This window comes from Solenopsis invicta, chromosome 9, assembly GCF_016802725.1.
Source record: "Solenopsis invicta isolate M01_SB chromosome 9, UNIL_Sinv_3.0, whole genome shotgun sequence".
NCBI classification, from domain to species: domain Eukaryota; kingdom Metazoa; phylum Arthropoda; class Insecta; order Hymenoptera; family Formicidae; genus Solenopsis; species Solenopsis invicta.
This window is the reverse complement of record NC_052672.1, coordinates 6,772,232-6,798,901: the sequence shown is the minus strand read 5'-3', so window position 1 is coordinate 6,798,901 and position 26,670 is coordinate 6,772,232. Positions and strand designations below refer to the sequence as shown.

General features: G+C 30.1%; 1 protein-coding gene and 1 long non-coding RNA gene across 18 annotated transcripts in view; one reads left to right on the top strand and one right to left on the bottom strand.

The window, feature by feature from the left end:
* The window catches only part of LOC105200315 (kinase D-interacting substrate of 220 kDa), a 60,092-nt gene that overhangs the window by 5,808 nt on the left and 27,614 nt on the right, over positions 1 to 26,670 (top strand). Inside the window, exons 3-4 of one of the 17 annotated variants that reach the window (XM_039453667.1) lie at positions 4,159 to 4,688; positions 9,782 to 10,082. The exons of 11 other annotated variants lie outside the window; for them this stretch is intronic. In XM_039453667.1, coding sequence (XP_039309601.1) covers positions 9,933 to 10,082 — 150 coding nt within the window. In that variant the 5' untranslated portion in view covers positions 4,159 to 4,688; positions 9,782 to 9,932. Of the gene's footprint in view, positions 1 to 1,080; positions 1,535 to 4,158; positions 4,689 to 7,230; positions 7,972 to 9,448; positions 10,083 to 15,169; positions 18,372 to 26,670 lie in introns of those variants that run through there. 5 more of the 17 variants (XM_039453666.1, XM_039453665.1, XM_026140074.2 and 2 more) reach the window with 5 other exon arrangements.
* LOC113005079 lies at positions 18,601 to 26,055 on the bottom strand. Its single transcript, XR_003269358.2, has 3 exons — positions 23,947 to 26,055; positions 21,541 to 21,724; positions 18,601 to 21,442 (listed from the first exon to the last, which is right to left on the bottom strand). It is a non-coding gene; the product is annotated as an uncharacterized LOC113005079 (long non-coding RNA).

Below are 26,670 nucleotides of genomic sequence, written 5' to 3'. Positions count from 1 at the left end.
TTATTCGTGTAAATGTCACTAAGGAAAATTATAAGTGCTTTGCAAAATTGGCAAGTGCAAATGGGCGCAGATTTTGAATATCTGTGGCATTTAATGTCTGGCGAGAGAAATGAGATTTTTGTGCGACCATTGTGTGAAAAAAAGATTTCTTATATTTCCGATTTTAATACGAAAGTTTTTGAGGTGAATCTGAATATCAGAATTTCAAAATTTGAAATGACGGATTCAATAAGACAAATCAAAATTTGGAAAAATAATTAAATTCTTTTAAAAATGATTATTCGAAGGTTTTTTTCAAAATCTGAATCTGATATCAGAATTTTTAAATTCAAATGGTTTCAAATGGATTCAATATGACGGATTAAAATTTGAAAAAATAATTGGATTCTTATAAAAACGATTATCTTAAAATTTTCAAAGTTGCTGAATCCGAATATGATATCAGAATTTTTAAATTTTAAATGGATCTAAAATAAAGAACTGAAGTTGAAGAAAAAATCGAAATTGGCAGCTTAGGGATTTCAAACTTATTGAATCAAAATCTTATGTCAGAATGCCAAAAATTAAATTTATACATGTATTTTCAGGTTGAAATAATAATCCCAAATAATTTGAAGTAAAAATACAGTTTACAGGGTGTTTAACACAGGTCGTAAGAAGCCAAAAATATGTATGAAAAAAAATGTATTGAGCTAACAATAAGTCTTTTTAACAAAATTTAATCTACCACTTGGAATAATAAAATTCTACTATATTATAAAAATCCAATTATTTTACAATTTTGATTTGCCACATTAGATCCGTTATTTTGAATTATAAAATTCTGATATATTCAGATATATTCTGATATATTCAACGACCTCACAAATTATAGGATCAAGTTTCATACAAATTACAAAAAGGTAAACCGATTTTTTTTTAAATATGTTTTTATTCTATGTTATTTTGTGAAGGGATTAAAAGAATCATTAACTAAAAAGCTCATTGCAAGAAGCATTTTTTTTATTGTGTGTGTGTGTGTGTGTAATATTTATTGTTACAATGATATATATATATATATCATTGTAACAATAAATATTTTTTAGATAAACTTACATCTCGCGCTAATTAATATTATTAAAAATTTGACTCAAACTTTTTTATTGTAAAATAAATTGAAAAGTACTTATTTGCACTTTTTGTTGAACGAAGCAACTCGTTTGAATTTTAAGATTGCGCGATATATTTAAATACGCAATCGTTTGTGTCGTATTCGTGCTTGAAGCACAATTTGAGAACCACTGGCTCATGTGAACTTCACGTGCCCGAATACAACAAAGCTTGTGTGAGCGATCGTATGTAAATATATCGTCGGGTGACGACTCTAGTTATTCGTTCGTCGAAATCATCATCGAATTGGTAATCCATAAATCCATCGCAAAGGAAAATGTCGCACGAAGACGACTCGACATTCGAATCTAGGACCACTTCTCCAAAATGGAATATGTCTTGGGATCCTAGGTCGTGGTTCAACTCTAACGCAGATCCCGATTTGGTAAATAGCTTCAAAACTTGTTTTCAAACGGTTACGAATCGCGAAACATGGGCTGACAGCACGTCGCTTTATTTCGAACTGCGAGTGAGTTTAAAATTCTGAAATTTCCTTCGTCTTGATAATTCCGGGTATTTGAGGGAATGTAAAATAAATTTTACCGATGAGGAAAACAACATGTTTTGCATGTATCCTTCTTCGTATTTCTGTTATTAAAGTGAAACAAATAAATTGAGCTTATTGGATCGGACATTTTTCATATATTGTACGTGAATTGCTGATACTATTGTTATTAATTGGTTTTTCCAATATGTGCCATTTCTCTACGTATAGCAGTATAGCGAATATTATACTGTTTCGCGTGTAACAAATAATTTTGTGGCATAAGTAATGTCTTTGATTATCTCAGTGATTACACTTTAATTATCTTTATCGTTGCATTTCTCTGAAACACAAAGGGTTTTACGTGTCTCTTATCTTTATTTAAAAACTACATTTCTCATCGAAACTTTATAAAATAAAAGTACAATAATTATTAATACTTTTTTAATTTATTGTTGACTTTACTTTGTAAACGCAAAGATTGCGAAAAAGATTGTTGCTATCCTATACTGGTATAATTTAATTAATTTTATCTTTATCTTCTCGTTTTTTCTTTCACTCTTTATTCGGGCAACGGATTTCCGTCTCGTAAACACCCTGATGGACAATTACATCGCGCAGTTTTAGTACTGTTATCCATTCTTGCCATAAATATACAGTTGCATTGCTACACTACATTGTTCATCGTCATTTGTTTAGTCTGACATAGCTGATACATTTAGCAATCAGTTATTTGTACTTATAGTCGGTACGTATAGTTGTATACGCAACGCTCAAGTTGTTGATTACACTAATTTATAATAAAAAATTATATATATTTTTAGTAATATAATAGTCTAAATTATTTTAACTGAATATTAATTCAGTTTTATTATTAAGCATTATTACAAAATATTTTTATTATTATAGTAATTATAATAAATATAATAGTCTCTCATCTAAAGAGCTAAACAATATAATTATAATAGCAAAAGTCTTAATTTTTGGTTTGAAGATATTGTTATTTTTCTGTTTTTTTTTTTCAACTCATAAAAATAAGTATTAAGTAATGAAAAATATTTTTAAATAAAACTATACAAAATTTCTTCTAGTAGGCAAATTGTATCTGCTTAACGTTATATAATCTCATTTCAATATTTAACATTTCGAAAATAAAGTTATTTTCAAAACAAGAATTTTTTTCTATATATCTATTGTATTCGTTACATATGCCAAATAGTTTGCTAGATTTATTAGATTTAATTTAAAAATATTGAGCGTTTGTGTTTTTTTGCACAGATTTTGATACGTCTACTTGATTACTATTTTATTGATATTGGAGACACACATACACGCATAAAATTTCCGTATTTATCAATACAACGTAAAATAAAAATTGCCACATTTTAGCATTGAAATACAAACCAATAGACCTATTCTCTGTAACTCTTAACGACAGTTCGATATCATTACGTCGTCGTTGCATAGCTTTTTTTTTGTCATGATATCTGCGCAAGGATACTATAACGATACCAAATGTCATTAAAGGCAGGAGCATAAACTTTTGCATAATGCATAACGCATAAGAGAATCAAATCAATCAATCGGAATCTTTTATTTCCCTTTTTAAGATAGAAATGAATAATATTTTTTCACTTTTTGCGTATAACTAACGCGCGTGCAAACACTCTGAAACATCTGAGATTCTCTTTAAGATCCATACTCTTTAATTTTATTTATTTATTACAGTCATTTATCTACCATTTTATATTCAAATAATAAAATTTTGTTGATTTTTTTAAAATCATGATTTATTGATTTTTTAAAAATGTCGATTTTTGATACTTCAAATAATTGAACTTTTTAGAGCGATTCATATTGTACTATTTTTTTAGTCCAAAGGGTCAACTAAATCTACTTTTTTTGTTGCTTAAAGTTTAAATTTAAAAATTTGAAATTTTTTAATTTAAAGTAGTCATTTTTTGCGAATTTTTGTAAAACCATTTTTTAAAACAATTACTTAAAAATAAAATATTTTTACTCGATTTTTATTTATCTACTCTTGTTTTACTCTGAGGTATTGATTTCACATATTGTGAGCTAAAAAATATGCTTTTAGTTCAGAGATATAGCGTAACAAAGTTTCACAGACTGTTGTGAAAGGTAACTAAAAATGACGATCTAGGGTTAAATCCCCCTTATACGTTATGCATTATACGTTATTCAAAAGTCTGTACTTCCGCCCTAAGAGTTGCATAGCTATTTTATACAATATTCAAACGATCCTACGTAATTATTATCGTTAACATTCTCGTTACTGATGTAGCGATGTCTCGTTAAATGTAACTCTTATTTTGCTGATGCTAAACAAATCTTATCTGAATGTTCAGTAAACGATGTGTGCAAAAATAGATTTTAAACAAGGTGCTTCATGATAATATAAAATGACTATACATATAAAATGACTTCTACATTAAATTTGAAAATTAACGTCAAACTGAGATACAAATCTCCTAAAATCTGACCTGGACGTTTAATGCCAATAGAGATAAAGAAGGGCAACGTCTTCCTCGACAGTCTCCCACGTCCTCCTACGACGATGACGTCGCCGGTGCGTGGTTCCCCTCTCTTCTTTTTCGCATCACCTGGCGAACGGGCTGGCTCTACCATCCACGTGGACGGGTCGCCCACACGCCAGTGTCAGGTGTTGTTGCCTCGGTCAATTGTTCTCTCGGCCGCAGTACGCGAAGGATGTTGCGCTGCTCGGCATCGGCTTCGTGTGTGCACCGAGCGAGCCAACCACGCAATCAAATTATCGTCATCAATCCGCGGTTTCTTCGTTCTAACCGTCCTGATTTCGCTATTCAGTGCGCAAGATACTTTCGTCGTTCGTATATTTTCTCTCGCAATGATGCTGCGGAGAACTTGAAGAATAAATTGAAAACACAGTGAATAAAAAATTGAAAACTTAGAACTTTGATAAATAGACGTAAAAATTAAAGATTAAATGAGAATATTGTGTTTCTGTGCAGTGATATATCTTGTGACAGCCATATGAATTTCTAGAAATAGGATTGTAAGATTGCTAATAGTGTTTCTTTCGCTAATGAAATTATGTATTGATAGAAAAGGGATATATCATTCAAAAAAAAATTCATAGTAGTGGCAACTATAAAATAGACAACTAGTTTTACATGTATAATTACTGAAACAAGTATTTTATAGTTATTGCAACTAGTTTTAGTTGCAGTAATTATAAAACGGTTCTCACCACGTCAACAATATTTGTCCTACTAGTTTACAGTTGCTAGAAATAGCATCTTAACTATAATTACATAGTTATATAGACTTTATTACAAATAAATTATGTCAACTATTTCCAGTTTACGTACGACGTATTAAGTATACGACCGGAATAATTATGATAGCAATGGAGCAGTGATGCAGGATCCTAAGTACTAGAAATGAAAAGGAAGGATCCCGAATTCGAATTTCAGTCGTTTCAATTTTTTCCTCACCTACAATTACATTACTGTTTTTTCATTTAATCAACAATTTTACTAAAAAAAAAATAGAAAAAATAGTTAATATCTCTGCATTTTCTTGGTTTCTATATCACTGTTAAAAATTGGCATCAGAATTTAATGTAATGGAAACAAATTTCAAGCAGGTACATTAAAAACATTTAATGTACATTTAATGTAAATTTAATGTTGTCAAAAGTGCACTAAATTTTATACACATATTTTTCAGTTATAGATACATTAAATTTAATGTGCCATACATTAGATTTAATGTGTAACTTAAAAATACATTGAATTTTGTGACATTTTCAACAGCATAACTTATTGTTTTTATTACAACTTATTAATGCATAGTTGAGATACTATTTATTCACAAATTTATAGTTGCTGATATGATTTTTTTCTCTGAGTGTGTGTATTGATAGAAAGGCATCTAGTTTGAAAAGTGGTATTTCTACGATGTGGCGTGTCAATGTGAGATCCTTCAAATCGGGAAAATTTCCACTGATCGAGCAAGACACGATTAGTCATCCAAGGAAAAATTCTCACTAACGATATGCTCAGTCCTACATTTCGTGACGTTTTTGCAAATTGCGTGATGTCAGGAATCGTGATGATCGTGAGGATCGTGACTAACGACGTAACATACCGCTTCGTTTAGCGAATGATTAAAATCCCGAGCCTTTGATCCTTGGCCTCGATCTACTTTGCCGTGTTTTATGATAACTGTTCTACTGCGCCTCCTTAGACCTAAGTAGACGGCGAGAATTCTCACGATTGTTTTTACAACTTCTAGACAACGATTTATTTTACATTTGATTTGCACTTGTCACTGAAAGACATCTCATTATCATTTTTGCATATTTATTACTCTAGAGGTATAATTTCTATTTAATGTTTTTTACAAGGTACGTTTTTTCACAGTTACTTCTCTATTTGCGAAAATTTTTAAGTATTTCTTATTTTTGATGGAATGATAAGTTTCGAAATTAAAATTTCGTACTTTTAATTATTCTCAGTTTTATTTATCGCAATTACTAGGTCTAATCGATATTTCTGAGCGAAGATTTTAACACTAGGACATAATTTAGCAGAATTGTTTTATTGGTATCCTTGCGAATGGAAATACCTAATGAAATAAATAATGAGGAAATAGGCAATAAAACGAATGATAAAAAAACAGTTACGTAAACTGTTAACTGAAAACGTGACACATTTGGCCATTTAGCGCTCTCGCAAGGACATTATTTGCAAGTCAGGTGTAAGTTTTAATATTTCTTGTATGCTTCAGACTTCTTACTGTTTCGATCGTTTTCCCGTCCTATATATTTGCGACGCGTGGCCTGGATTCACCCCGATTTATTTCTCGCAGAACACTCGATGTCGAGCAGCGCGAAAATAATTCGAGTCACGCATACCAACGGAATGTCAACGTTTTCGATGAAATAACCTATCGTTTTCGTATCCTAAAATAAATAGAAACAACATTGCTCTCAGAAGACGTCGTCTGTATAACGAATTTTATTCAGCCATAATATTTCCTATATCTTAATTCCTTATTTCACTTCTCGTTTATTTTTGCTTTTTCAAACAATTAGCGAATCGCTGCTGTCTCATACACTTACTGTTAACATAAATATATTTTATTTTTATAAATATTTTATTGCTACAATATATATAATCTTTTTATTTCATTGTTATAATATATACGGTCTTAGTTAAAAGTAGACATTTTTTTTAAATATTTATAACTAGGTGAAATTTAAACTGAAATTAAAATGTGAATTATCTTTTGTTGCTTAGAACTCTAAACTTATGTATGATGTTGATAATCAATAGGAAACAATTCAGATAAAAAAAAGTCTGGACTAACCAAAAAGAAACGGTTCTAGATAAATGAAAAGAATATAAGTACCTAATATTGTATTTGGCTAAGGTTGTGCGACATACTCATACATATACACGCGCGCGTGCATCTTTTTGTTGTATATATATGTATATATATTTTTAATAATAGATAATTGAAGCAATAAAAATATATTATAATTTAAGATTTCTAATAAATACTTTAATTTATATTTTTTATTTTTTTAATTACATGAATTTATTATAATTTTATGGCTGATAATACAATAAAGTTATGAAAAATATCTTTGAGCCGTGATAAAATGAATATTAAAATGTAGGCCTGATTACTGACCAAAAATATTTTATTCACGTTAGTACAGAAACGTGACTGCTTATCAGGTACTCGAAAAATAAGCGATACGTGTCGGGTTAAGATGATAAATAACTGACGAAGAGGAGATAAACTGTGCGCACAAAAACGTTGGCAAACATGCTCATGCACGCATATTTACCTTCATTTTCCTCCCGGCGGTAGTGCAACAGTGAAAGCGCGAACTCTATAGTGCGCGGATCAGCTGATCCATCGATCCTCTCACGTGCCGATCGACCTCGATTACTCTTTATCCCTGACCGTAGAATTCTGTTTCACAGTCATCCGTTTAATCACGTCATTTATCGTCAATCCATCAGTATCGTTGCAAATTATCGAAATCTTGCGCACGTTATTGATCATTCGCGGTAATCACTGAATGATAATTTTCCAGCATTTTTTCGCATTTTTGGAATACATATTTATTATCGTCGAAGTGATCATTATCGCATTAAAAATTATTATTTAATTATATATTAAACGATGAGTATCTTGTCCGGTTTATCGTGGCATATGTGAATCATAAAAAGCTGCACCCTCCTTTATTGCTCTGCTCCATGGTGACAATCGTTATCTTCACAAGAATGTCATCGATGATCGCGCGCAAACACGAGAATGTAAGTCGCTCGATTTTTTTTTCAAAGGATTTAATGTAATTGGTGACAGTGCGAGAGATACGTGAGTCTAATCTCTAACATAACATAAAGTTTTATTGCTAAATACTTCAAAAATATCTTGATAAACAATCCCAGACTCATCTTTAGATTTATTGTTCTCTCAGTAAAATATCTATTTTATTGCATCAATAATCCACAATAATAAAATGCAAATTATTGAAAATAAGATGAAACACAAGTCTCTCGATTTAACATTAATCCTGGAGTGCTACTGAATAAATTTTCATCAAGTATTAATTCAAGTTTAATAATTTATGATATTAAAATTTTGCTAGCTTAAAATAATATTTGAGAAGATTTTGTTTACATTTTAAAATAGTGTTAGTTCAATTATTTTAACCTCACCTAACATGCAAAGTAAAAAAAAGTGTAAAAAAGAATTTGTAATTTTATGAATGAATTTTTCTCTAATAAAAAAATCAGAAGTGAAAACGCTTTTGAAATGTTGCAAAAGTTAGTCCTGTTTATACATATTAAAAATTCCAAATCCTAAATTCATATATTCCTTAATTTTTTCAAAAATTAATAATAATATATTAACAATTTTGAACTCACCGGATTGACTTGGCAGGATAATAAATCTTTGAAAAAGGAGAAAGAAAGAAAAGAATTAATTTTCTTTTCTTTTTCCTGAAATCTATCATTCTTCCAAGTGATTAATCGATCCGATGATTTTAAAATTTTTGTATTTATTATTAGTTTTTGAAAAAACCAAAGCTAAGATGAGGGGTTCTTCTTAATACAAACACAAAGAACTACCTTTTACAACATTTTGAAAACGTGTTTCTACTTTTGCTCTTTCTCTTGTAAGTGTTAATTTTGTTTACTACAATTTTTGTTGTTAAAATTTTGTTAGCTTAAAATAGCATTCAATAAAATTTAATAACATTTACATTAAAATGGTGTCAGTTATTCTAACATTTTGCAATTTATAAATTAAAAAAAGTAAAAAATTCTTAAGAGTATAAAAATCTTTTGTTGGTAAATTTCCTTTAAATGCTAATTCTAGTTTAACAGAATTTTTGTTGTTAAAATTTTGCTAACTAAAATAACGTTTAACATTTTGTCTACATTGAAACAGCATTAGTAGTCAAGTTTAATTATTTTAACACCTTGCAACGTAGAAACAAGTATAAAAAAGTTTTTAAAAGTGTAAAAAGTTCTTGATGTTGTATATGATGAATTTTTATCCAGAGTAGTGTTAATGTAAGAAAAATATGAGTAGCATTCTAGGATCATTAACTGATTTAAAAATAATGAATAGGGTCGTGTGAGATAAGTAATAGATTGTTAATAAATTACGACTACGATTAGTGTCATTATTACAAGCCTCGAAGATGATGCATTTCTTTAAACTTGTACCACTTACAACTTTACGCGACTAATATTCATGTGCAACTTTACGTAAACGCGATAGTCACGCTGACACAGTATGTCCGCATAATGAACGATATTATCACATATTCTCGTAACCTTGAGACTACCGAGAAGAGAATCAAGGAAACGAATGCAGAGGACGATTAAACCTGCGTTCTTGTTGCCGCGACCGGGCAGCGATTTCAAGAACCGGCTTGGCACGGTACAACGCGACTTGCGTGCCTCGCACTAAATTCCGCCTCATCGAACGTGCAATTAATCAAGCAATTATGAGAGTTAACCGAGGTGAACGCGTCTGGTGCAACGCTTTTATTTGAAGTGACGAACGTGAAACAGTGCCACGTAGCAAATATTTGGAATGATTCCTCCACAGAAAATCTCGAGGTCGAGACTTATTTGTAGCGCGAATAAAGAGTACGAATGTAAATAGCACATTTGTCGGCTCCGGGACAATCGCGAGTGGTGAATGACTCTTTTTCATTCAACGATCCGAATCAATTTGTCGAGGAACGATCGTTCTCGAAATGTCGCATTTGCGAACGAAGAGCAGAGTGCTCAGTGACAAGACCTACAAGCACGTTACTGGGACAGGAGAATGTCGCAGAAATCAATTTTCTCTGTTGAAAGGACGGCCTCAAAACATCGTACATCGTCTGGAACATCGGTTGCATGAGGTAACTTTGTTTGGAAGGGAATATTACGCGAATGCACCCGTAAATACTTCGTTAGATGTAGTTGTAACGTAACGAGAACTGTTTCTGTTATTTAAAAAGCTTAGTAATGCAATTGTGTATTTATTTCTAGAACTTATTAAATGTCTAATGAACACTGGAAAAAGTTTGGTAATAATAATAATAAAGCCTAGATGATAGTTAATACTAAGCTTTGGTGAAATAATTTTAATTAAATATCGATTAATATGATCAAATATTTAGTAATAGTAATCGTTTTACCTCTAATCGGTTACCACTAATAAAATTACTGAAATATTATTAAATATTTGATTAATCATATATTTAATTAAAATAATTTTACCAAAGTTTAATTATTATGCCCAAGTTTTTTCAGTGTAAGGAATATAAAGATACACGAAACATTGCAGTAAATTGCAGTAAGTGTATATGACATTAAATACTTTTTTTACTCATAACTACAGTCAGCTAAAGGCAATAAAACGAAGGGAGTATGCGAGTTTATCGAGATATGAGATTGATTGCTATCAAAGATCTCTACAACTATATTTTTTTATCAACTTTTGATCAAAACTTTTTATTAAACATACTTGGTTTAAAGATTAGCATTCGGAATAATTAGTGCTCGGAAACGTCAGCAAACCTGTTCTGTAATTCTTAATGACACTTTTATTATCATTATAACATCGTTGCGCAACTTTTTTACCATACATGTATTATACATGCGCAACAACTTTATAACTAGTTCTCGGAATCATCGGAATAATCGAATCGTATTTCAAGATCGAATATCAAATAGTTTGAACTTGTCGAATTGTTCAAACTCATTTCAGATTCGAAAGTTTGAAATTATTACAGTTTAAACCTAAATTTTTTAACAAATTAATGTAAAAAAAAATGAAAAACTGCTGTTTTATTTTCAATGCATACTACGTTTCTGATCTCCTCTACTGTCCGAACTGTCTGAATTTCAGTTATGACGAACTGACATATTATAGACCGATCACTGCTTAAGTTTGAATTGTCCGAAATATTCAAACTGAGAGTGCATTTTTCTTACTTCTAATTATTAGAACAAATCAATCATACAGAATGTTCAAATCTTTTATTTGAGCCTTATAATTGTAACTATTAATTTTTTGTTTAATAAACAAAAATATCAACGCGATTTTTTTAAATTGCTTATAATTCTGTCAAACATGTAGACACAGCAGGTGTTTTGCACATGCCAATCTTATTGATAATATGTATGACCGCCGTAACAGGTTCTTAAACGCATGCAAGAAGCTTAAAAACAAAGGAATGATTTTTCTCCTTCGAGGAATTCAATTATCGCGTGTTCTCACGCGTCCACTAAAATTACTGTTGTTACATGACGAGATGAATCGCACGGTATGTGCCGTGTATCTCTCGCGCGGTATCTAAACTCCATTACGCATTTTCCGAATGACCTATTCTCTAATTTTCTGTCGCTGAATGGATTAAAGCTACGTCATTAATATTATCGCGCGAAGTCACGAAGGTTCTTTCGTTTTGGCAGCGCGCTTTCGAGCAGCGTAAAACACGCGACTCTCTCGTTCAATTCAGCGCCTCTTTGAGACTGGTCGAGACTGACGACTGCCGCGTTACACTCCGCGCTTTCACCGTAAATCAGAGAGCAGCGTGGCAAAGATTACCGCGAGTGTACGTGAATTTGCACGACCAGGATTAGATTTCTCGGTGTAAATTTTAACCGTCAATTTTAACCGACATTACATGATAGTGGATGTAAGATTCTTAAGGATTCTTGCACAGAAAAAAAAACGATTTTGCTGAATATCTAAAAATTTAGCTAGACAAAGATCTGAAAATATTTTTGTCAGACTATCAAGATAATGAACACTACTTTGAAACTAAGCAAATCAAGATTTCAAAGCAATTCACAGAAATAGATTGAGACATAGTTGTTTGTTTAACCAGAAACATTTTATTAAAATAATAAATTATGTAGGACGTTCAAGCTGGTTGCTAGAATGTCAAAATTATATTTAAAAAAGAAACAAAATGCTGTGTTTTTTTTCTTTTTCTTTAAAACATGTTTGAGTATTTAAAAAAAAACGTGCTTGAAACAAAAATATATTGTTTAAACATGTTTCAAACGCGTAATATAACATAGAATAAATATATAACCTTCACATTTTTTAATACAATTATTGTCTCATATTATTATATACAGGATGACTCAAACTTTGTGTGACACCTGTTAATGACAGACTCTTGAGATCATTTCGAGACAAAAATCAAAATGGCACAAAAGTGAAGGTGTTTTTAAATATGATATTAATTTTTTTTGTGTTGATTTTACATACATCTTTGCAATACGATGTGCCATACCTGAGCATGCAAATTTCGGACAATTTAATTTGCCAACTTTAAATTTTTCTCATTTAAAAACTACTGTAACCTCGACATTTTGATACTAGAATTTTCTCGAAATAATCTTCGGAATCTGCTATTAACGGGTGTTACGCAAAGTCACGCGGAAAGAAATTACAATTTTATTACAATTGTAATTACAATTTTATTACAATTTTGTAATATGCGTAGAATTTTCATGTAAGAATTGATTAGTTTTTCTAAATTTACTGAATGGTGCAAAAGTTTTTTACACTATCCAGTAATCACCGATGCAATTAGTATGAATTAGTATTTATTGATTTTATAAGTAGAAACATTTATGATTTTTATAATTGACATCTATGTATTAACATTTATGCATGGCAAGTCATAGTTGTTAACATAATTTTATACTTAATATGATTAAAAATGGAGTTATGAAGAGCATATTCGCTACTGCCTTTTATTTTGTTTTCACCAAAAGAAAATAATATATAAAGAATATAAAGTACTTTGATTATAATACATTATACCTCGTATTATACATATAATCAATACCTGTATTTTGTAGAAAAAACAAATTTGTAACTGTAACTTTTAAGATTTTAATTTTTAATAAAAATAAATATTAAAAAATAAACTTAATTAAATATTTTGTACATATTTTAATATGAAAAAAATATATTTAATTGCTAAAAAATCTATATTTGAATATTGGTATTTACACATAGAACCAAAAATGTTATTTTTATTTATGTTCTCGTATATGTTTTGAATTTTTTTTTTAACACTTGTATTTTAAATAAGATTGTTTATTATAATATTTATGAGAAATACGTATTACATATAATTAAAACTAGGTATTTAAATATTATTCCCTTAAGAATTCATAGTAGTTTCTCAGATCTCAGTCTGTCTCGCGTACGTTGTATTATACTACGCGAGATAAACAGATCTTGAGATCTGAGAAACGTCTATAAATTTGAATCTAAATCTTTATTGATATAATTAGTCAAAATGTTGCTAGGATATCGCATTATTTTGAATGTTTACCACCTTTTACATGGTGGATCGCTCTTCTCTTCGTGGTTATTAGGCAGCCGTAAGTTTATTTTCGGTTACCCTCGAGATTGTGCCAATGCACGCCGCGAGTCTTGGGTGCGACACTGATTAATGAGTCTCCGCTCTTTTCGACGATCTTAAAACCTTGCCAAATTTCTTATTATCATCGTTCAAATAGACGTTAGACGCTTCTTGCCAAAACAGGCTATGGTTCTTGGTTCAAAACTTCCGGTTCAGACAGAAGATGAAACGCGCGAACGACTTTACTCTAATTAAAACTATTTTCTAACTAACCGCGGATTGGTCGAGGCGACTCGTCATAAATTGCTAAAAATATTCCGCTTGCGACGCATTCCAGGATAATTTTGGCTAATTATTTTTATAAATACGGCGAGACGCACGACACTGCGACGCGACTTTATTAACGAGTAACGATTCATTTTCTTTCTAATTAACTGTAACAGTAATTATAACTTTAGCATCTATGTAATAGAGAAAGATAAATGTCTTCAGAATTAAGGGGTTATAAGAGCCTCTTTTCTCTAAGCAATTAAAAAATGCGATATTTTTCAACATCTTGTAAAACTTTTATTTAAAGAGATAAATGAATAATGTGTTTTTACATTGAGAATATGTATTTTTATTTAAAAAAGTAAGACGTAGGATTAGAATAAATATGAAGAAATAAATAAATAATTAGAGCATTCTATCGCGTACACTTTTATCTATTTAGAATTAGGTAACAGCCTCCAGCCTCGATAAATTATCTGAAATTAAAAAGTAAGAATAATAATTTTTTATACTTTGTTATTCTTGAACTATGAAGGGAATTTTTCAAAATTTTATTTTTCGCGAAACTTTACATATTTGAATTTTGAAAATTGTTTTTACAAAAAATTTTTTTTGTTTACTATAAATTATTATTTAAGGAAAAAATTAAAAATTAGAAAAAGCCTTTTTTATAGATACCGAATATTATTAAAAATATTATTTTAAAATTTTAAATTGATCTGATAAACCACGCATGTTTGAGTTATCATGGTTACAATTTTAAAAAATGCTTTTAAAAAAAATGTGTTTATAGTTTAATAACTTATGCAATGTAATTTTGCGTCTTACTTTTTTTAACAAGTATTCTTTTATTTTTTAACAAACATATTTTTAAAATAGAAACACATTATATACTTATTTCTTTAAACAAAAGTTTTATATGATGTTGGAATACTCTATCTTTTTTATTTACTAAAGTCCTGTAATCTTTTACTGTAACTTTAGAAGGATAAAATTATTTTTTGAAACCATATTTGTTTTAATGTTTCTTTAATCTGTACTGTCTTTTAATTAAAGTCTTTAATTAAATTTTCTTTGAAACCAAAGAAATATGTAAAAAACAAAATTTCTAAATTACTATTTGACAGCATTGAACATCGAGCTTTTTTCCTGTTATTTTAACTTTTATGAACATTGATTTATAAGCATTTATACACATTTTGTTTAAGAAAAACATAGATAACAAAATTAATACTAATTGGTATTAATTAAGAGAACCTTTCAAAGTGTAAAATTTGATTTTAATAAAATTTTATATACATATAAGGTAAATTGTTAACTTTTTAAAAATAATTAAAAAATAATTATTTAATATAATATAATATAGATTTAAAACCGTGATTTGTACACAGTCTCGATGCATCGGTGGTCGATGTGGTTAAAACACTTTTCTCTAATAATAGGGAGATTCAGGTTCAAATCCTATCTGAAATAATATTTTTCGCAACAAATTTTTCATTTTCTTCGGAGTGGGGGCAGGGGAAGGGGAATTTTAGAGCTACTAATTAGCATCAGTATTATTGAAATTGATTTTCAATTTTATTATGTGATAATTTTGTTTTGATTTATTTTCAAGAGCTATGTTTAAAACAGAAAGTAACGCACGCATGCAGTTTTAATGAGTTGGAAGCTATATGTAATGAAATCTCATTTCAACACTAAGATCTTGCTACGACCGTTTTGGCCCATCTTCTATTTAATTTGTTGTATAAATATTTAAAACTTATATAAAGCATTTTTTGTTGTCTTAAGTAGTTTTGAAAATATAATGGAAAAAGCTAAAAACCACTTTATACATAAGAGATATGATTTCATCTCTTAAAAGCGTATAACCGCAACTGATAATTTATAAATTTATCTGTTCATATTATTTATATGTACAAAGTTTTATTAATATTAGAATATAAAACTTCGCAAAGTTTGCTTATCAGAATAATAATAAGTGTTATTTGACTCAAAATACAAAAATACTACACTGATTAAAAAAATAGCACTAAATATTTGTATGCTGAGTCATTATCCATTCACTCATTTTCGCATAAATTCTGCCAAAAACATACGTAGGTAATATGAATTACGGTTGAGGAACAATACCATTTCATGACTTTGCGCGACATTCATTGGCAATCTTCGATATTACGATCGATAAGAAGAATGCCTCACGGTCGATCGATTAGAAAATTTTATTCGTGTTCGCAAGCCAATAAAACTGTCATTCGGACTGCGAGCAGCGCGCGAAACCAATTGTAAAATTTCATTAGTGGCGCTATGAATCACGAAGCACTCACGTTTCGTCACTGATACGTTGCCAGGAATATTTTTGGCCACGATACTCGCTGGTGTTCGATAGTTATTACAAGGTAAGGGCTATTACAAGACGCGTATCTAATCTTTCTCTTGTCATCTTGACAAATCACGGTAATTCGAAACTCGTAATTATGGGCAATAAACAGAAAAATTAGAGGAATTTTAAGAGTTATATTTAATTTATTAAATAGAGTGTTTATCTAGAATTTTCAGGGAATTTCTTTTTTATCCTTGAAAGTACACGGATTGTTCAGTACATATAAAAATTAGTATAAGAATAGTTATGCATTTTTACTAAAAATTACGAAAATATTTCCATAATTATTAACGTAAGATGAAATCGTTCAAGCTTTCTCCACATTTTCATTTATATATTCTTTACGGTTTCAAGGTATGCTCTTTCTAATATTTCTCCAATATTTATTTTTTAAGACCAATCACTTCTTACCTAAATATGACTAATCTCATCTTAAATAAATATTCTTATATAAATATTCTCCAATGTTTATTTTTAAGACCATCGATACTTTTTGCATTTTAATTGGCTTTCTATAGTCGCTTTTTATCTCAAGATAGGATATCTCTCAAGAAATGGCCGCTGTTTATCGCGGTTTCGACGTATTGATAATCGGTCATACATGCATTCGCCTTGGATTTCATATCTGCCTTGGCAGTGGTTCACTGACGGTGTGTATCACCTTTTTATTTTACGTTCATGTACGCGAGGTGGTGAAACTCCTCGCAGTCATCAACCAGGATACTTTTTAATTGCTCTCTACTTCCTCGCTCATGTTTGTTGTTCGACACTTCACAAGCGATTTGTATCGTGCCGAGTGATGATTTTGTTCACGCCCGATGATTGATGAATCATCGCGGACGATGATCTGTCGAGAGATCGTAGTTTTCCGCAACGCGTAAAAGGGTGACGAAGAAAGCTCTTCCACAGTTTATCCCCCCGTGACCCTCGCGAGAAGCACTCTCCGTAGATAACATGCAGCAGTCAACGACGTAGAGACTGATGTAGAAACAAGACGAGCTGTGTTACTTGCGAAGCGAACGAACGCCTTTCGAAACTTTTTGGAGATTCGCGAAATATCCACTGACAAGCCTCTTTCGAGAACGGAACGCTGCGCCAGCTGAAAGTTATACGTCCCGACTGAATTTCGCATCAGGCTGCAGAATGCAGAAATGTGTTCGCGACGCGTGACGACGAATCTGACAGAAATGTGCGATTCTTCAGGGTCAAGCGACTCATTCCAGATATTTCCGTCCGTGTATCCTATTTCGGTTATTTTCCGATATGTTTCTCGTGCAATCATACGGACTCGCGCGTACAGATAACAGTTAATCCTAATAAGATAATGGAGGAATTATCTCGCGCTATGCATCGTGATGTTTCGATATTTTCCGTGTGTTGTTCAAACAATTATTTTCTCTTTCATCACGACACGGTCTAATGGATCTAATGACACACCTACGTTTCGATGGATCGGATTGCGATGTAACTCTGGATCTGTGCACATAACGACTTATGGAAATTTATTAAAATCAGCGCAAGTAATCGGGAACGATACGCGTTGGACACTTGATGCGCACCTAATTCGTACCGCTTCTATTTGGCGAGTGAAAAAGGACCACATAAACAAGTCGGGACAAGCCAACTCGTATTACGAAACGGGACTTCATGGACAAAGTGATCAGTTTACGTGCAACAAGTGCGTCAGATCGGGATCGCTCGAAATGTTCGTATTCCCACATCACTTGCATCTGTAATGAGAAACATTAGATCCGTTCTCTTCTACTCTTTAGCACTTGTAATGGATTGTGTTTGTCATGATCGTGTTTTGCGGATAAAGCAAAAGGAACGATCGAAATTTGTAAAAGGCTAAAAACACAGCTAACGGAATTCAGCATAAACGGGGTGCAACTCGTTAAAAAAGAAAAAAAAACGAACTAGTCGCACCGTAACTCTCGTGATTGTTTCTCTTTGTTTTTAATTATACATAATTAATTGGATTTGACGACGATCTTCGTTCCATGGAGTATACGAACGAAACAACGAGTCTGTTGAATAACAGCCAGCGAAATGCATCCTTTCCGTCTTTACCACTACCGCAAGGATCTGGCAGAACCTACGGGTCTCTTTCTTCGACGTGCCAACAAGCCATTCAATCATTTTGGAACAGGAGCAAACAGGTAGACGAGAGATACAGCGATTTATATACGCTTGGCATTTTATCTTTTATTTTCTTATGAAATATAAAATAATGTAAAAAGAATATGTGATATCGTCTTTTCTAATAAGTGCAAAAGTAATCTAACTTATTTTTCCAAGACAATTTTCATATCTTTGTGTATTAAAATAATACACAAAGAAAAACATTAGAATCAAATTAAAATATGAAAATAAAAACCATTAAAATAATACAGAGAAACGTTAGTATTTAATTCAAACTAATATATTCTATTTAACAATTATTGTTTAATATATAAGTAAAAATATAAATTTAACAAAAAATGATTATCTTGATTATATGTTGAAGAAAGTCGTCAATATTGACATAAATTTCCTAAAACGTCATCCTCTTATTTCTCAGAAACTAAACATTACACTATATTAATAATGATAAAAACATGGTCTGCTTAGATAACTAAAGAAATAAAAACCCAATTTTCATACATTCATGGTTCTTTTTCTTTATAAACTATCTGCTTAAAACGAATACTTGAAAAGTCAGAATAAAATTTGCACGATTTGCTCTTGCAAATTGTATAGTTTAAATAATAGTGAGTATATTATTGAATGTATATGTTAGATCACTTTACATGTTGTAGCTTCTCATATTTATGCTTGACATTTTTATCGGTAGTTATCTAAGAGCATATTTTTATCATTAATAATTGCAATGTTTAGTTTCTAAAACAGTGGATCTTAGTGCTGAATAATAATTTTTACAATCTTCGGCTAAAAGATATATTAGGTATAATAAATATTACAATGAATACATTATAATAAAAATAGATTATGTGTTTTATTATTTAGTTTATCAATTTATTTTATTGTTAACTTTTTCCCCGTGGGACCGTATCTGAATTTTGCCATTACTGCCTACTGTGCCAGTTTGGGAGTTTAATTTTTCAAACGATCTTTTTGGGTTGTGTTGGAAAACATTAATTATTACAAAATACGAAACAGTATATTATAAAAACTGTTGTAACGTTTCCATACTAATAGAGGATACTTTTTAGTTTTTATTTGTATTTTTTTATTTTTAGCTTGTGTTTAAGAAATATTACCCGGAAACAAAGCCAGTATTGTTTCTTTTAAAACAATATTTGTTTCTTTTCTTTAATTAAGTCTTATTTAAAAAATTTGATAATCTTAAATTTTAATAAAACATTATACTACATCTCTATTTTGATACAGTATAATTAGACCTTGAATAAAAGATTCATATATACTGTATACAAACATATTCAATCTGTTTGAATAATTCGGAGTAACAAAAAATGAATATGTATCCAGTTCGAATATTTTAAATTGAATAATTCGGATAATTTAAATTTAAGCTGTGATTGTCTGTAATGTCAATTCGTTACATTTTTAATTTGCACAATTTAGACAGCAAATAAAAAAGGAAATGCAATATGCATTGGAAATAAAAGAACAATTTTTCACGAGTCTTCTTTATATATTTGTAATCGTTGTACTTGTTGATGTTTAAAGTTTCCAAAAATTTTTACATTTAAAATAAAATGAATCTACAGAGATTATTGTCTGAGACTACCCGTACACTCTATTCAAAAATGAAGGAAGTGCCTATTTTAAAAAATGTTTCAGACAAAGGTTGTTGAGGATCAAGGAATGCATTATAGCATGTGATTGATCTTGGGTGGTGTCATCAGAATCATGTCAAAATCGATTTTAATTTTTTAAATGGAAACCCTTATTTTTTATTGCATATTCTCATGGCTAATGTGAAAACATTATTTTCAAAACACTGGTTTCAAAACACAAATCCTTTTTAGTTGAGATCTTCCAAAATTATGGGACTTCAAAATTTTAGTACCGCTGGCAGCTGGCGTTATCCAAAGTATACCACATGAATGTTTCCTGGATTTATATCTCTTTCGTGTTATGTGTGTAAATCTGACACATGCCGACGGTATTTAAAGTTTAAAGTTTCGTAACTTTGGAAGATCTCAACTAAAAAGGGTTTGTAATCAATGTTTTGAAAACATTTAACATCAGCTAGAAAAATAAATGCAATAAAAAATAAGGGTTTCTCTTTAAAAAATTAGTCTATCTTGACATAATCTTGACGACCCCAAAATCAATTACGTATACTCATGTAATGCATTACTTAATTCCTAAAACATTTTTTAAAGTAACCGCTTCTCTCGTTTTTAAATAAGGTGAACTTGGACACCTCTATATTTGATCATTAAAAAGAAACTGAAAGAAATGAAGCTGAGTGCAAAAAGTGCAAGCAACGCAAACAGATTTTTTAATCAAAAATCTTCTATGTAAAAAAATTTAGGTTTAAACTTTCGAATTTAAAATAAAATGATTCAAACAGTTCAAATATACCTTCAGTTTAAATTATCCGAACTATTCAATCATCACGTTTCCGAGCATTAAGTACAATAATCATCTAAAGAACATGATAATGTTTTGATAACAATAGATTAAAAAATTCTAATTCTTGGTTTGAAGCTGTTGCTATTTTCTATTTGATGCCTTTTCTTCTCAACTCATGAAAATTATTATTGAATAATGAGAATATATTTTTCTCAATGAAACTGTGCAAAACTTCTTCATGTAAGTAAGTTGGTCTTTAACTATATAATCTGAATATAAAGATATTCTCAAGATGAGAATGTTATTTTATGTGTATTCTTTGATAATTCAACTATATATACTTGCTTTTAAATTTCTTAATCCATCTTTGCGAGTGGTTTGCACACTACGATAGAAATCAGAGCACACTCAGTTTGTTTAAGCTTCTCTAAACATTGGTGGATGCCACAGCTAGTCATAGCCTCCGAAAACGTCGGAGTGGAGCTTCATGAATGAAACTCTTTTGCTCTTTCCTATGATCAGCGTGCCAAGATTTAGTTGGGATAGCTTTCATGATAAATGACATGGGCAACAAGCGATGTCGGGAGACACCTCTTACGAGCTGACAATGCTGACAGCTCGTGGCAGACTCGATGTCTCAGATAATAGCGTCTCGAACGTCGCATCCACCGCGGATAGCATTTTCCTAGTAAACAAATCACGCATAAATGAATCATAATCGGTGAAATTCGTGGTTTGCCTGCAAACGAAGCAAATCCTATTACTATTTTCGTTGATATTTACCTCGATGTTTATTCCGTTAGTCGGCTCGGAATAAATAGCATTAGATATTTTAACTCGCTCGATGTTTTCGTACTCAGCGTAAATCGTACGGGAGATGACGAAATTGCGAATGTTGAGTCAAAATTATATGTACTGTGAAGACGGATGCCTTCCTCCACCAGCAAAAATCTTCTCTTTGGCGTATCTACAAAAATAATTCCTAGAAGTTTGTGATTCAAAATATGTTACATTTACTCGTATACGTTTAAAATTCTTTTTTGTATCGACGATTCGCAACATTGCAATAATTTACAATGCAATCTTTTACATAAAAATGATTTTCATATATAAATTATATTGTCCTGAAATAATTTGTAAATTTAAAGATAAATTTAGAAAATATTATTTGCGACTTAAAAATAATTTCAAAGAGTGAAATTACTTTTTATGTATAAAGCGGTTATTTAATATTTCTAAAAAATAATTATTTTTACAAATTAAAAAAATTTTTTTTTTAAATAGTTATTTTTAAAAAAATATTAACATGGATGAACAGAATTAATTTCATCTTAAATTTTTGTATAGAAACACTTTTTGATATCTTGAATAATTTTTGAGATATAACAGAAAAGACTAAAAACCATTTTACACATGAGAGGTGATTTTATCATTCCAAAAACTATTTTCGGGCCGCAACTGATTTCCTAAATTTATTTATTTATGTAACTTATATGTATACAAAGTTTTTTTAAAATCAGATTGTGACACTTTGCGAGATTTCCTTATAAATTAAAATAAAAATTTAATTCGACTTATTATTCGACTTTTTTTCGACAAAATTTAATAGATAATGTTTTTTGAAAGAATATAAATTCTTTTTTTAATACATAATACTAAATTTTTCTAACATTTGTGATGTATATTTTTTAATATTATCAAGAAAATAATCTTTGTTAAAGATAATCGTTATTTAAAAAAAATAAAGTAAATTGAATCGCTTTTCTTAGTAATAGAATTGATATTTTGCTGTGTGCATAGTTTAAATTTATTAAAATCTAATAGAGTGTTTATATTTTTTATACAAGATTATTGCATGTATTTATTACATAGAACATTACGTAAATTTAAAAGAATATCACACAAATTAATTATGTAAATGAATGAATTATATAACATGATGGAAGCAGAATATCATGTACATAATATTTGTCACATAATTACAAACGCTTTATCGGTTTTCAATAATGTCTAGCTACCGATATACGTACCTTTTATACATGACGTCTCAACGACAAGGACAGGGACAGGAATGTTACGATATAAATATTAGTAAGTTACAGATACAATATTAATATTAGTAACTTCAAATAGAAATTTATATTAATAATATCAATTTGCAGCTACAATAAATTACAACAGCAAAAAAAAATGAAATTACAAAAGTGACAAATAAAATTATATCAGATATTTTTATTTTAAATAGAAATAATGCTTCAAATGAATAACATTTGCAATTCCATATCTGTAAATCTGTAACATTACACGAAAGAACGGTTTTACTAAAATGTTTAAAAATTTAGATAGAGATACAAATATGAAAATAATTTTATTCGGCTATCAATTAATTATGTAGAACACTCAAATTGGTTGTTAGAGTATCAAAATTTTTTGCAGTCTTACCCGTTATACTTAATCTTATCTTTTATCTCAAGTGAATACATTAAGCTAATTGAATCTTGGCGAGGTACCAATTTTATACCGAAAAATCGTATTTGATAATTCAATACTGACCTTATACTGGATCAGCATTAAAGTAACAAATAGTACTAGCCCAATATGTGGATCAATGTTGAACAGAGTAGCCCAGTATACTGCCGGTAGATTTCCGATACTACGTTTGTATTGAAATTGATAAAAATAATATGTCAGGCGTAGGTACTGACCCAATATACTGCCGCGATAGATTTTCGGTACTATGCCTGTACTGAAATTGAAAGATTGTCTCCTAACGCGGAGTAGTGGAAATTCGCAGTCGGAGAGACACTAGATTTCCGTAAAAATATCACGCAATGCATTACAAGTAATACAACCGCGTAAAGTTCAACACTTTTTCATCGTGTGAGAATACGGGTCTCTGCACTAGAGAACCGCAATATTGCAATATTAAGAATTAGTATTTATTTTTGGCATAGTATTATTTAGTATTGTTACAATATTAAAAATCAGTATTGGACGATATCAATATTTGATACCGTTGCAATACGGAAAATCGATACTGTTATGACACTCCTATGTATATCGTATAGTACTGGTATTTGAGGTCATAGCCTATTGGTACCATCTCAGTGTTCTACCAATACTATCTAGTATTAGTGTAATATATCAGGTTATTTAATACTAAAAGTTAATATTGAACTAATATCTCACCGGCATTTAATTCCCATTTGGGATAATTATTTTGATTCAACAAAATTATTTCCGGATCTGTATCTAATTCAAGTTTTTAGATATTTTAGCATTAAAATCATTATTTCCGTGTAACAATTGTATATCTGAAAATATTAAATATACGGTATATTATAGTGCAATATTACACAATCACAATGAATTTTATGATTCAGTGTTTGTCGACCATTTGCAAGCTATCAGATTTTACGATCATTCTTCACGTCATTTATCACGTTTATTGATCGTCAATATGTCATATGAGCATCACGTCATCGTCATATAAACGATAATGTGACGCTTTTCCAATATCCAAACATCAAGTTTTTTGCGATTTATCTAGTCAACACATTCGAATTCAAGATTTGTAGCTTAAAATTCGGAATGTTTCAAATTCCAAGTTAAAGCATTTAACGCAACAGCAATTTGCAGCTTTCAAAGAGCTTGAGAAAGTTAACAATAAGAACAATTAATCGTTCGAGAATTGGTTTAAAAAGCGAGCGTTGGAATAGAATTGCGCCGCGAACTTTTCAATTGCGTTGAAGTAAACTTAAAACATTTTTGTAACAATGCCTCCCTTGATCGAGTTTGTTTTCCAGAATGTTATTCCAAAGCGAAAATCAACTCACGACCGTAACTCACTCGTCTAAATTAATTTATTTATTTTTTCTATTCGTCGTTCTGTTTAATCAGGTGGCGAAATTGAATTCGGCGAGAGCGTAGCTTATCGTCGAACGATCCCGGGAGCAGCGATAGTATTATTAGCTTGGTACTCTTTGCTGCGCGACCATGGTGACACTATTCTGCCATCGCGTCATTTCGTTTTATGAAGCGCAGTAAAGTTCTGCGTACACAATTAATTAATTTACTGAGAGCTTTAATTGGCCGGGATTAATGGTGAGAACTAACCGCGGCAAGTGCCTTTAAAAACAATTCAAAGCAAAGAGATATTCTTTGGCAAATAATTTGGAATTGATTCTCTCTCATTTTATTATCTTTCTTATAGTCTAATTACTTTTATTAAATCAACATATTTTTTTATATAATTACTGTCTTCTTAAAACATACATTATATTTGTTATTAAATTGATAGTAAAAAATAATATAAATTAAATGTATGAAAAGAAAATTGGATCGAATGTTAGAAATTGGAAAAATTCGTAAAATTTTTTTTCCAATACTATTTAAAGTATTTGAATTGTTATGACTACTCGTCTAGGCGAGTTTTTCAATTCATCGATTGATCGATCACATTATTCGCAAATGCAACATTCACAGTACAAAGTTCCATTTATGCATAATGCGTCTAATCAATCGATGAATTAAAAAAACTCGCCTAATTATTTGAAATCGCTCATTTATTAAAACTATGACAATTGATTCAAAAAATACAATTTTTCAATTATTTGTAAAAAAAATTCTGATAGGACCTCAATATTCACTGAAGAATAAGGAACTAATGATACTTTTATTTCTTTATAATTACTAGATCAAATCGTTATAGCAAAATCGCATTTAAAAGTATTATTTTTAATGATTCAAAATATTCTGAAAAACTTTGTTTCTTAAGTTGTAGCGTTGTTATAGAAAATACGCGATATACTTATTTTACTTTAATTTTTTAATACTCTGTTTTGCAATGTTTCGTAAGTTCTTTCATATGTATAGTTTACTCTTGATTTGCCGGCCGTCATGTGATAATCATGTCAAAACATTTCTCTGATTACGCTTTGACACTTCCGTTACTTGTTTAACTAGTTTCTCACGAACGATAGGATGGTTACATAACTTCCAATATTCGCGCTCTTATTTCAATCGCACGTGTCTCACGATGAATGAAGCTTAATTAATTATAATTCGTATATTATTTACGCAATGTGTCGCGTGAAACAAATTGGGAATTGGTAATTTAATTACGTACGCTTTCTCGATTATACATTTGTTTTCACACTAAAAGCAAAATATTTGGTATTTATGGCTATAATTAAATATTGAAATAATTTATGATTAGGGGATCTCCATTTAAGGTGGTGTCAGCTATATTTAAATTATGGCAATTACAATTATTTGTTAACGTAACACATTATATGTTATTATTACTAACATTATAACACATAATACATAATATAACAAGTGTAAAAATGGAGATCCTAATTATTTTAATATTTAATTTTATACTCAGAAAAATTTATAGTAGTGGCAACTATAAAAGTAATAACTGTACATATATTTTTACATTCCATTAATATAATAGTTAGTTCAGTACATAGTTCAGTAAAATATTTTATAATTATTGCAACTAAAGTTTTAATTGCAATAAATATAAAATAATTTGTATGATCACAGCAACAATATTTGCGCGATTATTAGTTTATAGTGAGATAACATCTCAACCATAATTATACAATTATATAGACTTTGCTACAAATAAGTTACGACAATTACTTCTAGTTTATGTACGGTCGATTAAGTATATTAAGGAATGGTATAACTATGAGCAATGGAGTAAGACCTAGTGTTAGGAATGAAAACGAAGGATCCTGAGTTCGAATTTTAATTGGTTCAATTTTTCTATCACCTACATTTGTATTACTATTTTTTTATAATGTATCGCACAATTTTTTACTATAAATAATTAATATTACTGCATTTTCTTAGTTTACATTACTTATTGTTTTTTTTTTTTTTTTTTTTCCTACAAGTTTG